General features: G+C 32.0%; 1 protein-coding gene across 1 annotated transcript; it reads left to right on the forward strand.

Annotated features, from left to right (window-relative positions):
* Positions 1–86: 86 nt before the first annotated feature.
* On the forward strand, positions 87–16527 carry LOC128394416 (transmembrane 9 superfamily member 3-like). Its single transcript, XM_053354741.1, has 5 exons — positions 87–437; positions 763–958; positions 1350–2592; positions 3128–3288; positions 15433–16527. The coding sequence occupies exons 1-5, from the start codon at positions 315–317 to the stop codon at positions 15498–15500; spliced, it is 1791 nt and encodes a 596-aa protein (XP_053210716.1). The 5' UTR covers positions 87–314; the 3' UTR covers positions 15501–16527.
* Positions 16528–16747: the final 220 nt, after the last annotated feature.

Genomic DNA, 16747 nt, shown 5'->3' on the forward strand with positions numbered 1-16747 from the left:
TTTTCCATAACCGAAAAAGAGAAGAGAATTTTTTTTCTGCTCTCAAAATAGACTTTGCTTTTTAAAAGAATTCGTGAGAATAGCGAATTGATTGAGTTGAGTTTTCTTAGTCTTTTTTTCATCTGGTTAATCATGATTGTTAATTGTTGATTTTTTTATGTGTATTAATCATTTATTTGATTTATTAATTAGTTTCTAGGGTTAGGTTAGAAGTGTCATTTTCTTCAAACGGTTGATAAAGAATCTTACCTCACCTTTTAGTGTGTTTAGTTGTTTATTTTTCTCAAATTTTTTTTCTTTTCTCTTTTTCCATAATGAACTATAAACTCCATCATCATCAATTCCAATCAAATACTAAATTACGATCTTCAATTCTTTTTGTAATTATTCTTTTAACAATTATTAAGGAAACTGCTAGTGATGAACATGACCATAAGGTAAATTTAATTTTAATTTTCTATTCTTTTTTCTTTCTATCTCTATCTGTGTCTGTGTCTCTCTTTCTTTTTCTGTTTCTCGTGTCATCAGATTTTCCAGTTTCATCTTTTTTTCTCTTTCTCTTTTTCTCTCTCTCTCTCTCTTTTCTCTGTATCATGAATTCTAATGAATTTTCTTAATTTTCTCTTTAATCTTCATACCATTTGACTGATTCCATTTCATTTGGCATCTCATTGGTTTAAATCGGTCAATTGATCCTCTCACATGAAACCTAAACAAATACCAACTTCAACTTGGACGCCATGATGTTCATCTATTTTTCAGTATGATGATAACGATGAAGTAGTTCTATGGATGAATACAGTTGGTCCATATCCCAATAGACAAGAAACTTATACCTATTTCTCTTTGCCATTTTGTGCTGGACCCAAAAAAACAATCTCTCATTACCATGAGACAATAGCAGAAGCCATTCAAGGTGTTGAACTTGAATTTAGTGGTCTAGATATTGATTTTAAAGGTGAGGTCTAATAACTGTATTTCCACATCCCCACACCAATCACAATCAACAATTGTTCAACTTTTCTACTTCAATAGTGACGTGTTCCTATGCAAAAGAAAAACAATCGTTCATGTTGTAACCTTTTTCTGTAGAATTATATTCATCAAAACAAATAGTGAATCTCTCTCTTACTCTCATGAGTGACACTATTGACTCTTCCCAATTTGATTCTGTTCAACGTTCAATTATTTAGCAACAAAATCAATTAGCAATTAGAATGATAACATTCGAATATTCTATTCACCTATGATGATTGTTTACTATTCTTTTACACTTGACTTAATTTTATAATCTTTACATTACTCTTTTATTTTAACTCCCTCACTTTCTCTCTCTCCCTTTTCTACAGCCAATGTTGCCAAGACACCTTACTGTTCTGTTACTCTTGATGAAGAAAAATTACAAAAATTTACTGATGCAGTTAAAAATTATTATTGGTATGAGATGTACATCGATGGACTACCTGTATGGGGAGTTGTTGGTGAACATGATGAAACTGATAACAGTTATTATCTTTATACACATAAAAGATTTGACATTGGTTACAATGGTAATCAAATAATTGACGTTAACCTGACCACTGATGGTAAAGTAAAACTTGAATTAGGAGCAAAGATAATATTCACCTATGAAGTTAATTGGAAAAAATCATCAATACCTTTTGAACATCGATTTAACAAATATTTGGATGCCAGTTTCTTTCAACATCGTATTCACTGGTTTTCCATTTTTAACTCATTCATGATGGTCATCTTTCTAGTTGGTCTTGTTTCAATGATTCTAATGCGAACATTGAGAAAAGATTATGCCCGATACAGTAAAGAGGAAGATATAGACGATATGGAAAGAGATTTAGGAGATGAATATGGTTGGAAACAGGTTCATGGTGATGTTTTCCGAACCCCATCATACCCAATGATGCTGTCCATCTTAATCGGAACCGGTTACCAAATAGCCACTGTTACCTTTTTTGTAACCATATTTGCCATCATGGGTGAGCTTTACACCGAAAGAGGATCCCTACTTTCGACGGCGATGTTTGTATACGCAGCAACCTCACCAATAAACGGTTATTTTGGTGGTTCACTTTATGCCCGATTTGGTGGACGCCGATGGATTAAGCAAATGTTTCTCTCTGCTTTCTTTCATCCCTCAATAATCTGTGGTACCGCTTTCCTAATCAACTTTATCGCTATTTATTATCACGCATCTCGTGCCATTCCCTTTGGCACCATGGTAGCGGTAACATGTATCCTCTTTTTCGTTGTCCTTCCTTTAACCCTCATCGGAACCGTATTAGGTCGTAATCTTTCCGGTCAGGCCAATTATCCATGTCGGGTTAATGCTGTTCCTCGACCAATTCCAGAGAAAAAGTGGTTCATGGAACCCGAGATGATTGTTCTTCTCGGTGGAATCCTACCATTCGGGTCCATTTTCATTGAAATGTATTTCATTTTCACCTCCTTTTGGGCGTATAAAATTTACTATGTATATGGTTTTATGCTTTTGGTTCTTCTCATCTTAACTGTGGTCACTGTTTGCGTAACAATCGTTTGTACCTATTTCCTTCTCAATGCTGAAGATTACCGATGGTAAATATAAATTTCTAATTCTATTTCTGTTTTTTTTGTCAGTATCTTTCTCTATGATTGTTCAATTGTTTTAATCTGGATCAAATTGTCATCTCATCAATTCTCTCATTGTTTTCTAGCTTAACAAATTAGTCGTAACTAAATACATTTCTTTTTAAATAGTGTGTTAAATGTTGATAAACCATTAACCATATCTTTCTGATAGTTTATTCCTAACATTATAGTCTAATAATTATATTATTTCAAGTTCACTTAGAAAATTTTTACTCAAATTCATTGAAGTGTTAAAATTTTACATCTACAGAAAAGACTACTTCACTTATTATTATTTCAAATGATTTATTAGATGAAATTGAAATTAAATTGATTGTTGAGTTACTTGATTTGATTGAAGAAGCAGCTTTTCACTTGATTGACACAATACTTGCCATTATTTTTCATCTCATCGAATCTTTGTTAATAATGATTTTCTATTCTAATCAATATATTATTTTCTTCTAATTTCCATTTTTTTTCTCCCATGTAATTCATTCAGGCAATGGACAAGTTTCATGGCTGGAGGGTCAACCGCTGGTTACGTTTATTTATATTCGATTTATTATTTCTTCTTTAAAACGAAAATGTATGGTCTCTATCAAACGGTCTTCTATTTTGGTCATATGGCTTTATTTTGTATCGCCTTAGGATTAATGTGTGGTAAGTATCGCAATCGAAACCATTTAATCATCGACGTTTCAATTTATCGTTGCAGCGAATTATTTTATTCCAATACTGTTCGAGTAATCGTCCTTTCTATGAATTAGTTTTATTGTTCTAGCGATAAAGTAACGCCTTTGTCTAATTAAGGATTGATCCTAGTAGTTATAAAAAGTCTTCTCTGGCCCCCTTTTTTCCTCTTTCTTTTCTCTTTCTTTTTAAACGAGAATTTCTACCACTTTTACCTCTTTCTTTTTTCCCTTTCTTTTTTCTCTTTCTTTTTCTCTTTCTTTTTTCTCTTTTCTATTTAGTTAAAGGTCACAAACCCATGTCAAAAGTTATAAATTCATTATATATATTTATCCCATCATTTCCTTTTCTATTATATAAAGGATTGGATGTTTGAATCATTAACATATAATGTATTCTGTTTATTTAAAACACCCTTTTACCATGGTGGTCAGTGGACCAACTGGTTGTGGTAAAACATTTTGGGTACAACAACTTATCAAAAACGCTTTATTTGCATCTCATCCATCACCACAACATATTTATTACTTATATGGAGAATATCAGCCCTCATTCGCTAGTATAATTGGGGTAACGTTCATTAAAGGCTTACAAGATAACCTTTTAGAAAACCTCAACCCCGATAATAATCCAATTTGGGTGATAATAGACGATTTAATGGACGAATCATCGAAAAGTCAATTAATCAGTCAACTTTTCACCAAAGGATCTCATCATCAAAACATATCAGTTATTCTTCTTGTCCAAAACTTTTCAATAAAGGCAAAGAGATGAGAACTATAACCTTGAACGCTCATTATATAGTCATGTTTAAGAACCCACGTGATAAAACAGTTATTCAACATCTAGCCCGTCAGATGTTTCCCAACAAAGTCAAATCATTTGTTCAAGTGTTTGAAAAAGTGACAGAAAAGCCCTACTCATACTTGTTTATTGATTGTAAACCTGATACAATTGAACAGTTGAGATTGTTATCAAATATTTGGTCCTCACCTATTGATGTTTACCTTATATAAAGTCATCAAGCTTAACAACATTACAATAAATCACCAAGATGGAAGTCTATCTTTCAAACTATTCGAAAATATTGAATAAAATTGAATATAAAATTCATCTTGTTGGTAAAATCAAAGCAGGAGAGAAATGGAACTTCCAAGTCGTGATAGAAACTTATTCGACTGAAACCCATTCACTCCACAATTCAAAAGTTTCGCAAAAAATCCCATTCAAAGTGTTCAATAAAGTCCGAACGTTTCTTCTAGATCATTATCAAGAAAAGATTGGAGACGACATCGAACATCAATTTCGTAGAAATGGTGTATTATCATTCTCACACAAAAATATCAATTATATTTGGACGGCTGATCTACAATCCGTTGTCATGAGCAGAGACATTGATGATAAATTCATGAAAGCCTTACGAAAGTGTAACCACCCTTTCAGAGGTGTTCATAAAGAGAATGTTACTATATGGAATGATAAAATTACGGACCGTAAAGATTTGGGGACTACAAATATACCTGTTGAGAAATTTACAACCTCTAATGGTGATGAATTTTCAATATTTGTCAATACAGCCACTTCAACAGAAGAAGATAGGTGGTATATAAAAATTGAAATACGATTGATAACAAAAAGCCAAAATCATCCTGGTGGAAGTATTAAAGTTCACCCGATCGACTTTTTAGCCTTGAGAGACTACTTCATTCAATATAAAAAAGAACCCAGTTCTTTAGCTCCATTTTCCACACCAACTGGAAAAGCAGCCATTATTGTTGTCGATGAAAAACAAAAACTGATTGTGGATTTTGATGGTCAAATCTTGACTTTTGATGAAGAAACAATAAATCTAATAACTAAAGGTGAATATTTATACAAGTTGGACCACCTTTTCTCAGAATTTAACCACGAATTAACTCCTCAACCAATCTATAGATGGTGGTTCAATAATGGAGTATTTATCACTGACAATATTATACATCAAAGTTCATTAATATAAAGTAAATCAACTTCCATAAATTCAATCAAAATGACAATTGAAGGTGTCATCAGGTGTTTACCTGAACTTTCGAGGATAGCAAACGCCAAATCATTAAACGAACAACGATCATTAATTTTAAACTCACCAACTTGTATAATTTACGCAATCAGCGAAATTTGTAGAAACATTTTAAACGGTACAATACACCTTTCAGAAACTGAAAAGGCTATTCTTACAAAGTACAAGAGCTCTCTTAGAGATTTAGCCCAAAAACAAGTAAATCTTGATAAAAGAAAAAAGAAAATAAATCAAATCGGAGGTGCACTTCCAGCTTTATTAATACCTGCTATAACATTACTTGGAACTATTATTGCCAACAAAATATGAACGCTTACACGAAAATGATACTTATTCCCGAAGATGAGTACAACAAGCTCAAGTCATCAACAAGAGATAAAATATCCTACATTTTGGACAGACCTTTACCACCTCAAATGATTGAAAATCAAGTCAATCGTCAATTAGATAACCAACAATCTATGACACCACTTATTACTCAACCAATCACACAAATAACACCCAACGACTCAATTGATGAATACAAGGACTTTGACTCAGCAGATTTTTCATGGGATCCAGCTGTGATAGGTGTAACTCCTAAACGTCCACCAATTCTACAACAACTGAAAGACAAATACACCCCAAGAGGAAGGGTCATAAACTCAAGTCAAAAACCAATTCCAGGGTCAAATATTAATACTGTGATGCAATATCTAGAAAGTGATGATGTTGGAGCGGGCCCTTCTGGCTATAAAACTATCGCTCGCGCCTTACAAAATATTGGTGAAGAAGCAGTTGTTGTCAATCCGAAAGGTAGAGAAGCAATGACTCCAAGTGAGGCGTTGAAAGAACTTTTACATAAAGCTGAAGAAAGACAAAAAACTAGATTCCAAAGTGGAAAAGGATGGAGCTCAATAAAGAAATTTTAGATTCAATCTATTATAATCCTAGCCAAGCCGCTAGTTTTAGCTCTCCTAGACAATTATACCTTGAAGCAAAAAAATTAAACAATAAAATTACTCAAAAACAAGTAAATGATTGGCTTAAATCATCTGAAACTTATCAATTATTTAAACAAACTAAAAGAAACTTTCCGCGTTTGAAAACACTAACAATTGAAATCGATGAACAGTGGCAAGCTGACCTTCTCGATGTATCTTGGTTCGCTAAATTCAACGAACAAGTTCGTTATCTTTTGGTTGTTATTGATATATTTAGCCGGTATGCCTGGGTTAAACCATTAAAAGATAAAAGTGGTCAGTCCGTTACAATGGCAATGAGAAAGATTCTCAGAGCGGGAAGAGTTCCTAAAAAGCTTCAAACAGATCAAGGAAAAGAGTTTAAAAACTTTTTATTTAAAAATCTGATGAATGAGTTTAAAATAAACTTTTTCACAACCACAGATGACGCAGTTAAATGCGCAGTCGTTGAAAGGTTCAACAGAACTTTACGTAGTAGGATGAATCGTTTCATGTATTTTAAAGGTAATTTTAGGTATTTAGATAATCTACAAGAAATTGTTGATGGATATAATAAAAGTTATCATCGTATCATCAAATCATCACCAAATGATGTGAAAGAAGATAATCAAGCCTCAATTATTCTAAACCAACGAGAAAAACATGAGAAAAATGTAAAAGACAAATTTACTAATAAGGAATTTGTTAGAATAGCGAAAAAGAAGAAAATTTTTGAGAAAGGTACCACTTCTAATTGGACAAATGAAATTTTTAGGATAGTGAGTCGTAAAAAAACTCCCACGACGTATATATACAAGCTGCAAGATATTGAAGGTAATGATATAACGTCAATATTTTACCCTGATGAACTAAGTGCAGTAGATTATATAAAGAAACCTGAGATTGATATTAAAATAATCAAAAAAAGAGGACGTCCTCCAAATGTCAAACGTAAACCAGGTAGACCACGTAAAAATGAACAACAACAAATTAAAAGAAAACCTGGCCGTCCACCAAAGCTCAGACCAACCGAGTCAACTCGAGGGAAAGCTGGTCGTCCCCCCAAAACAAGAAAAACAGATGATCAAGTCAAAAGAAAACCTGGACGCCCAAGAAAAAGAGGTGTTTCATCCAGAAAATAAGTTTCAATTGGTACTACTTTCTTCTGAAGACTCGGATGGAGACGCTAGTTTCTTTACAAACAATTTAAATAGACCAATCAAACTTGATGGTGATTGGACAGTTGAGTTGAGTGATATCATCATACCATGTGTTGATGATGATGATGATTATGAAAATGAGCGAATAATTTTAGCTACTACTGACTGTACAAACGCTGAGAATAATGGTGACGTCATAGCCATTTTCAATAACTATTCTACATGGATTCCTACTCCCATTCCAATTAGACAAAGGGTCAATACTCAATTTCTGGATCATGTATCATTGAGAATACAATACATTGATGGAAGAGCCGTTAAAATACCAAAGAATGAGATGGCCGCAGTCTTAACATTTATCAAGTTGGAAAAAAAAGTAAAAAAACCAACTGGAGGTTCAAAAGTAAATCAACGTTCCGTCAAATAATAAGCTGTCTATTGACACTAACAATGAGCCTTCCTCAATTAAAAACCATCTTTCTTAATCTTTGAAACAATATAAAGACTTTATCAATAAATTAATTTATACAAAAAAAATGGATTCCTTTAATGACTCAATTCAAATTGACCTTGTATCAAATGCTAGTTTGAATACTTATCCTTCTAATACTTTATCTTCATTTACTAATGATTTACACAAACCAATTAGACTTGAAGGTGAGTGGGAAGTAGCTCTTATCGAGATTTTTCATCCAACATCAATTGAAAATGACCAAAATAAAATAGTCCACATATCAATAACACGTGATATTGGTGGTTTAGTTAGAACGAAAAAGATTCCTTTCGAATATAAGATTAATGAAAAAATAGAAGATATTATCAGTAGATTAAATAAAAAGCTAAAAGACATGAATATAAGTTACTTGGCTGATCCAACAGATTCTTTCAATGTTTCATCCAAAACTTCTCCAAAATTTAAACCAATCAAGATTGAAAAAGAAAAGATAAGAAATAGATATACTATATCACCAGGCTCCCTAGAAGGTTCTGGAATGTTTGATGAAGAGGAAATTGAGTTTTTACCGATATTTGATGATCCACAGTTTCTTAGATGTTTGGGATTTGATCATGTTAAATACGCAACTGAAGCTTTAAAGTTTATCCCCATCACTTCAGATTATGCACCAACTGATCCTTCACTTATCAATCTCCTTTTTGTGTATACTGATATTGTTAGAGAACATCATGTCGGTGACTCAATGTCAAATTGTTTACGAGCTATTCCTCTACGAGCTGGCGATGACGCAATGATATCTAGTCACGTTTTTCCTAATCCATATTATTTTCCAATCCGATATGGAGACATAAAAAACATTTCAATACTTTTGACTGACGAGACGGGAACCCCAATGAAATTTGTTAGGGGAAGAACTTATGTTACATTACATTTTCGAAGACGATTATATAAAGCGTCATTCAACTGAAAATGATGAATTTCAATCATGAATCGTAAAAAATATTGTCCGGGTGAATGTAACTTCAAGAGTTACTATGAAACTCAAGCAGGTGGTGGAATAACGGATATAAATGTATTTAGAGGCTCACCATATCAAAGAGGATATGGTATTGGATCTCTATTTGCTCGATTTGGGATACCCGTTTTAAAGTTCTTAGGAAAACATTTGTTGAGTACGGGTGTAGCTGTCGGTTCAGATATTCTAGCTAAAAGAAACGCAAAGAAGCGTTTAAAGATAGGGCTAAACAAGGGCTAAAACCGCCGCTAAAGAAGCTTTAGAAAATTTCTCAAAAAATTGATCAATCTGGGAAAGGTCTATATAAAGTAAAGAAAAAGAGAAAGAGAACAAGAAAAGATATTTTCACATAATGGACTATCTTCATTTCTCGTCTGTTCCCGCTACAAAAAGTGAGCTTGAACTCTTTCATATTCCTCCCACCCAAACTGCTATTGAATCATATTATGAGGTTGAATATAGGCCAAGTTCGACATTGGATAATGCAAAAAATATTGACATTACTATTCCAGCCTCTGATGATTTTACAGACTTGGCAGAAACAATGGTTTACATTCGATTAAGTTTGAAAACATCTACTGACACTGAAATTGATGTATCAAAGGTCAACATTTGTGATGGATTTGCCACAACACTTTTTGAACAAATTGATTTTTATCTAGGTTCTATAAACATTGGTCAATCAAACAATCTATATCCTTACCAAGCTTGTATTGAAGATTTACTCTTTGGATTCCCATCAAAAATCGATGTTGGGGCAGGTTGGGATACTGCTGATAATAGAAAAGAACGTATAAAAAAGTCCTTTGATTTCTACTTTAGATTACATATTCCAATGTGTACTCAGGATAATCTTTTACTCAATGGTGTCCCCATCCTCGTCAAAATGAATAGAGCTAATCAACAGTTTGGTCTTCTGAAAACTACACCTGGAGTTGGAGAATCAGCTATTAATTATAAATTAACTATTCAAGAGTTGGCTATTGTTATTCGACGAGTCAAATTATTTAGTAATGTTAGTGTTGGACTTCAGGAAGCTCTTGAAAAGGCTTCAGCCAAATACTTTGTTACTCGAAATGATATGAAGAGTTTCATTATTCCAAAGTCCAATTCATCAATTAGTTTTGAAAGTGTTTACAATGGGATATTACCTAGACGAATGATTATTGGTTTCGTTAAAGATGATAATATCAATGGAAACAGTTCTGACGGTCCCTTTAAATTTGGAAATCAAGGAATTAAAACAATATCATGTGCTGTCAATGGGAACTTAATTCCTACTAATAACTACAATCCTGATTATGATAGTAACTTGTATATGAAAGAGTTTATTGGACTCTATAGATTTATCAATCAACACGAGGGAGTTCCAATGTGTACAATATCATATAAAGACTTTAAAGATACATTTTGTCTATACGCTTTTGATCTCTCTCCGGATGTTTCACTTGGTGGTGAAACTGGAACACTTAGTCTATTGAAAAGAGGGAATATAAAGATTGAAGTAAAATTCAAAGAAGCTACCCCTTCACCAATTCATATGATTGTTTTTGCTCAATTTGATAACTTGATAGAAATTGATAAATACAGAAACGTATCTATTGATTGGTAATGGCTTTAACAAATTGGGATATTCACAAATATATGAAGAAGAATATTTACTTTGGAGGTGTTTTTCCTATCGATCATTTACCACTAACATTGATAGCTAAACCAAGATCATTTATTGTAAATCTTGATGAAAGCTGGAAGCCTGGTAGTCACTGGGTTGTAATATATTTCCCTGTCAATGGACCAGCCTATTATTTTGATTCTTATGGTCGTTACCCACCAGCCTCAATTATCACTTTTATGGAGAGGAATTCCAAATTTGGTTGGAAATATAATATAAAGAAACTACAAGGTGATCTTTCAGTTAGATGTGGTTACTATTGTATCGTATTTCTCAAATTCACGCCTAACTATCAATCATTTTTTGAAAAGTTTTATGAATGTAATAATGATGACAAATTGTTCAAGTATTTGTGAAATAATTTGTATTTTATTAATAATTTTAATTACATATTTTCTTCTTATTTTAAAATATATTTTTGTAAAGAGTTCTGAGAACATTACATTATTTTAATAAAAGTTTTTTAAATTTAAATCAAAGTCTCCATATTTATTTTATAATTTCCATACGCGTATGTTTCAATTGGGTTGATAGCCCACCGTTTATCATCCAAAGGTGATAAGCTAACCTTTTCAGTCGACACAGCATAGATTTGATGCTCCTTACTTTGAAGTCGATGCATTGTATGACGATAAGTAGTGTAATCATATAAACATGAAAAGAAATGGTTATATTTGATTTGTTGTTTCAACACTACTCGTTGAACCCCCTTGGCAGTCTTTTTTTCACCTTCATCACTTTTAATCAAGTACATCTTAGGTTTAATGGCTATTACTTCGTGTATTGGTTTTCCATTCATCTCATCCTTGAGGTAACCAAGCATCTTTTTATGACAATCTGACTGAAGAGGATGATTTTTCGGGTAATCACAAAAGTCCATAATATCCTTAAAGTTGATTAAATCATGAGTGAAGTTGTTTGTTTGAATATGGTAGATGAATGAATCGGTATCAGTGTAGATTAGTTTTATCTTGTTTCCATAGTAAGATTTGAACGTATCATAATGAAGCTGATACATTTTGAGCTTTGCGTACTCAAGAACGGTGAAGCCAAAATGGATTGGTTTATCCAATACAACAGAATTATTTCTTAGCTTACAAATAGCTTTATTTTCATCAAGAATCATGAATTGGTCAAATAATGGGTTTTTTGTTAGTTTTTGTATTTTTTTCCTTGACATTGGTATCTCAACTTTTGAATGTTTCCTCTTGTCTTCTATACTCTTACCATATAAAGAGTTTACCATCAATTTATATAAATCTTTTTCGAATGAGTTCTTGGCTTGTTGACGTTTATTTGTACACATCATAATATAAGGCTCCAACCAAGCTGTTTCAATAAATTCAATAGCTCGATGAACTTTGGTTAGAATTAATCCTTTTTCCAGATAGTATTTCAAGTTTTTGTAGTATATAATATATTTTTTCTTATCCATCAAGTTTGGTATGAGTTTCTCTGTGGCCACTCTTTTGACCAATTTCACCCATTAGTTGTAAAATATGAGTTTGATGAGGACTCAACTTATCTTCGTGGATGGTCAACTTCTCAACAGCTAATGGATAATCATCATGCCAATCGTGTAGATGAGTTGGGTATTCAAGATCAACCTCTAATATATATCCTTTATCTTCATCACCATTTTTAATCTTGATGATCATCTCATCGAAATCTTCGACCCATTTAAAGTTGTATGTTGGTAGTTTACGAGCCAACGCCCACCCATAAAGATTATTCACATCGAGGTATGTGATGTAAGAATGAGGTTCCTCTGGTCGATAACCAGGGACCAATGGATTATTAGCCTTAACATGATGAGTCATTGCACAGGAAATACCACCACGTATACCATTTTCAATCATTGTGATCATATCAATATCACTAAGTAATTCCAATCCAGCGTTAGTCATCCGTAAGGCTGAATCCCATGATAAACTCGGAATTGAAATGTAATGAGCTGGATCTAATTGAAATTCTTTTAAACAACTATCTCTAAAGCTTTCAAAGATAGCGGCGAGAAGGATAACGTCTACTTTGAGATAAATATCTTGAAATTCACCAAGATTTTTACAGCTGAATTCATTCCAAATTGATTGTAATCGTAGATAGATTTCATCACTTATTGTTGAATTTGTTAATGATGAATGAAACTTATCAATTGGTGGTAATTCAGTATCGTCAAACTTGGACCAATCATCAATGTACTCGTATGGTAATGCTCCTTTTTTCATTAGATTATTTATCTTATCACTTGGGAACATTTGTGATAAGAATCTCACTTTTGTTTGTTCGTCAAGATTAGAAGCTAATGAATCGAGACTTGAAGCTAAAAACGCATATGAATCGATGAAAATGAAGCTTCTGGTATAGATGGCTGAATATTTTTCCATTGTATTGGGTATAACTGAAACTTTTGAAACATTGTTTCTATTCATTGCTTGAACTAAAATGTGTCCATCAAAGTTTTTAAGATTGTGAAAAACGACTGGTATTTTACCATCCCAATGAATTTCGAGGTTACACCAAGAATGAGCAGCTCCTCTCAATTGTCCGGATAGATGATTATGGTCTCTTACTTTTTTTTGATTAGGTTCAAACCTTTGTTTACATATCCAACAATATGGTTCATTTTGGATTTGAATATCTTGTTCAATAGTTGTAACCAATGGCTTAACATTGTTTGAAAAGATTTGTTGAACTAGAAATGGTAAACGATTTAGCTCATCAAAAAACACTGCTGCTGTATTGATTCCTCGATAAAATTTTGAGTAAATGATTTCCCCAATCCAATTAACACAGACGAATCCGAAGCTAGATGGTATGTGCTTTTGATATTCAAAAGTATTGGAGATAATGTCGTTGTCTATTGTTTTAGCTAATGTTTCAAAGTCAGCGTAAACAATAAACGGATACTTTTCCAAAGCCTTAAACTTTATAAACCCTATTTTTGTATTGGGTTGTGGGAGGAGAACCAGTTGTTTGGATTGACACGTTTGTTGATGTGATAAAACTTATCAATGTTTGAAAAACCTTGAAGACACTTGTGACATCGCTTTAATGATTTCCCAGCCTTTGTATTGATTAAACGGTCAAAGCTTTTGATGTAGTAGTAATGTTCTTCATGAAGAAATAAGTTGATAATTTTGTTGTATTGGAATTTCGATAGTTGAAGTGGTATTATAAACTTTTCATCATAGTTTAATGAATAGATGTTGATTGAAATTTCATGTATTTTTTCGAATTTTGGAATCTCAGAAATTTTCACAACACCTTTGAAATCATAGTACTTGTCAATATACTTTTTATATTTGCTGACTTTTTGTGCGTTTTTCACTTGTGGGTATAGCCCAATCAATACGCTGTAGATGAAACAATTTCTTTCACAGTTTGGTGAGATTAGGGCTTTTTTGTTATGAATCCAATCTGGTAATTTTTGTTTATAACAACCACCAGAATCAGGTTGATATTTAGCAACTCGAACTTCAACTGTAGATATTTTATCTATAGTCCATCCACTTCCTTTATTTGTAAATGAATCAATTGTTGCACTTATTTCAACTTGACACTCATTTAAATTATCCATTGAATTCCATGGAGTTGTTATAGTTTTCATAGATGAACAAATATAAGACGTTGTTGAATTTCCATCATTTGGTTTCACGAAATGAATGAATACACAGATTTGAAATTTGAAACATTTTAGTTTCTCATTAATGTAGAAAAAAAGGTTTTCAATTGTGCTACGATGATCATTGAATAATTCATCCAGGTCATCATATGTTAGATTATTTCGTTTATAGATAACCAAAAATTGTTTGAAAGCACTAATCACCAAAACAAAGGGATCAAAGTCAGCTAGACCAAAAATTTCCTTAGACTGACATTGGACTATGTGTTCATCGTAGTTTGATTTAATGAAGAATGTTCGCTTACACTCATCACACTTGTATTTAGTAGAACAATTATAACAATATTTTCTCTTGGATAGTCTATTACACTTGTTACAAGAATACATTTTAATCAATCTGTTCTAGTTTTTACTCCTTTTATACTAGTGGTAAACTCTTGAGAAACTCGTTGAAAAAGGGAGCTATCTCTTCAACTGCTTTGAAACCAGTTAGGTTAACTTTCCTAGAACGGAAGAGAGTTGCAACATGTTTCCGTTTCCGGTATATAATACCAGGAAATAGTTCAGGCTCCCATGAAAAGTTCTCGTTATTATACACACCCTTGAAGTCAATTTCCGGTAGTATTGAAGCTGTAGCTGTGATGTTTACAATTCTTGATGAAATAATATTGATATCCGGTAAGTTCCGATGTATTATCTGTTCCGCTTCAAGAAGTGACTTTACTCCTGTTATATTGATTTTTGTTGAATGATATATTAGAAGACATGATTTATCATCTCTTAGTACTATTCCGGAAAATTTACATGGGTCATATTCACCATAATCACTTGGATTCAACTTTTATCAAGAATATGAGATCACAACATTAACCACTTCCGGTTCAGTCGATAATGTTTTATAATCCATATTGAACATTATACTTAATTTGAATATTAATATAATTATTTAAATTTCTTATATAGAAAGTAATTATTTGAAAACCTCTGACACGTAGTCGTGACCTTTAACTAAATAGAAATTCTCGTTTAAAAAAGAGAGAAAAGAAAGAAAAGGGGCCAGAAGACTTTTTATAACTACTATCCTGATTGATCTGAAATTACTTTCCAATGTGCAATTAATTAATTGTCTTTTTATTGAATGCTAATTATAAATATTATTGTTATTTTCTTTCTATTAACTTTCAGGTACCTTTGGTTATATTGGAACTTCAGCTTTTGTGAGGAAAATTTATTCCACTGTAAAGATTGACTGATTACCATATCATTGCCAATATTATTGATACAAATCATTATTGATTTCTAAGTAATTAACAATAATATTTGTTTATTGCTATTGAAAAAGAGATAATTTTTCATCATCATCATCATCAAATTCATTATCATTCATCAACAGAAGCTACAAAAAAAACCAAGTACGCTAATAAAACTAATCCACAACAATTAAAAAAATTTAATTAACGAAATAACCTCTTCGTTAACTAATCAGCCATCAACCATCATAATCAGCTGATTCTCAAGAATTTACTTTACCGTGTATCATCATATATAAATCTTCATTATCACACACGAAAAAAATTATTTCAATGGATATGAAAATCCGATGGACAATTAACTAAATGAAAACCTGATATTTTCTGATTGTCTATCACAACACTCCAAGTGATTTTCACCACAGAAACTTAGGCAAAGAGAGTAGGAAGAAGTCAGAAAAAGATATCAAATTAACGATTGGAATGGAAAATAATTAATCAAATCTATTTATTCACCAGCAATTAAAAATAATAGTAACAATTAAAGAAACTAAAACAACAAGGAAAAGCCATATTCAAGTGTAAGTTAATCATTGAGGAGAAAACGAGATAAATTGTAATTACGCAAGGAGGTGTTGTTAATAAGCGCAATCGAACATTTTTTTCATCTAATCCTTTTCATATCTCAATGGATTAATATTAATTGTAAATACAAAAAAAAAACAATAATTATTACTATTATACCATCAATGGAAAGTGAAAAGCAAGCAAACCAAAACTCAACAATCAAACTAAATTACAATATGGGCTGTAATTGGATAAAAGAAGCTGCTTAAGTATAACATTCACACCTTAATTAAAAGGCAAGTTTACATTGACAATTTAATTTAATACTGAAAGAGAAAACTAAATTATCAGAAAAAGAAAACACCAATAAGTAAACAAATCAACAGATGATTAAAAAATTATTTAAAAAAAACAAGTAAATGTGAAAATCACAACAAAAACAATAAAATTATTAAAATTCTCATCTAATTATCTGAATTATCTTATTCTGCGAGAAGATTAAATTAACGAAACTGATTAAATGACGAATGTTGATCAATTAAATAGTTCTAAAGGACTACTGGGGTATAGAAACTTTTCTGAATTGAAGATTAATCAGTTAATCAGAATGAGATTTGATCTTAAACCATTCGGAACTTAAATCAAATACATTTATGATCTTACTAATTACACTCTTCAATTAG

This window comes from Panonychus citri, unplaced genomic scaffold (genome assembly GCF_014898815.1).
Source record: "Panonychus citri isolate SS breed McGregor unplaced genomic scaffold, ASM1489881v1 Contig00139, whole genome shotgun sequence".
In the NCBI taxonomy this organism is placed as follows: Eukaryota; Metazoa; Arthropoda; class Arachnida; order Trombidiformes; family Tetranychidae; genus Panonychus; species Panonychus citri.

Excerpts from the sequence above, each read along its gene's own strand:
- LOC128394416 (XM_053354741.1), top strand. The coding sequence starts at position 315 with ATGAACTATAAACTCCATCATCATCAATTCCAATCAAATACTAAATTA. Across the intron at positions 438-762 it reads GTGATGAACATGACCATAAG|TATGATGATAACGATGAAGT; the intron begins GTAAATTTAATT and ends TCTATTTTTCAG. Across the intron at positions 3,289-15,432 it reads CGCCTTAGGATTAATGTGTG|GTACCTTTGGTTATATTGGA; the intron begins GTAAGTATCGCA and ends ATTAACTTTCAG.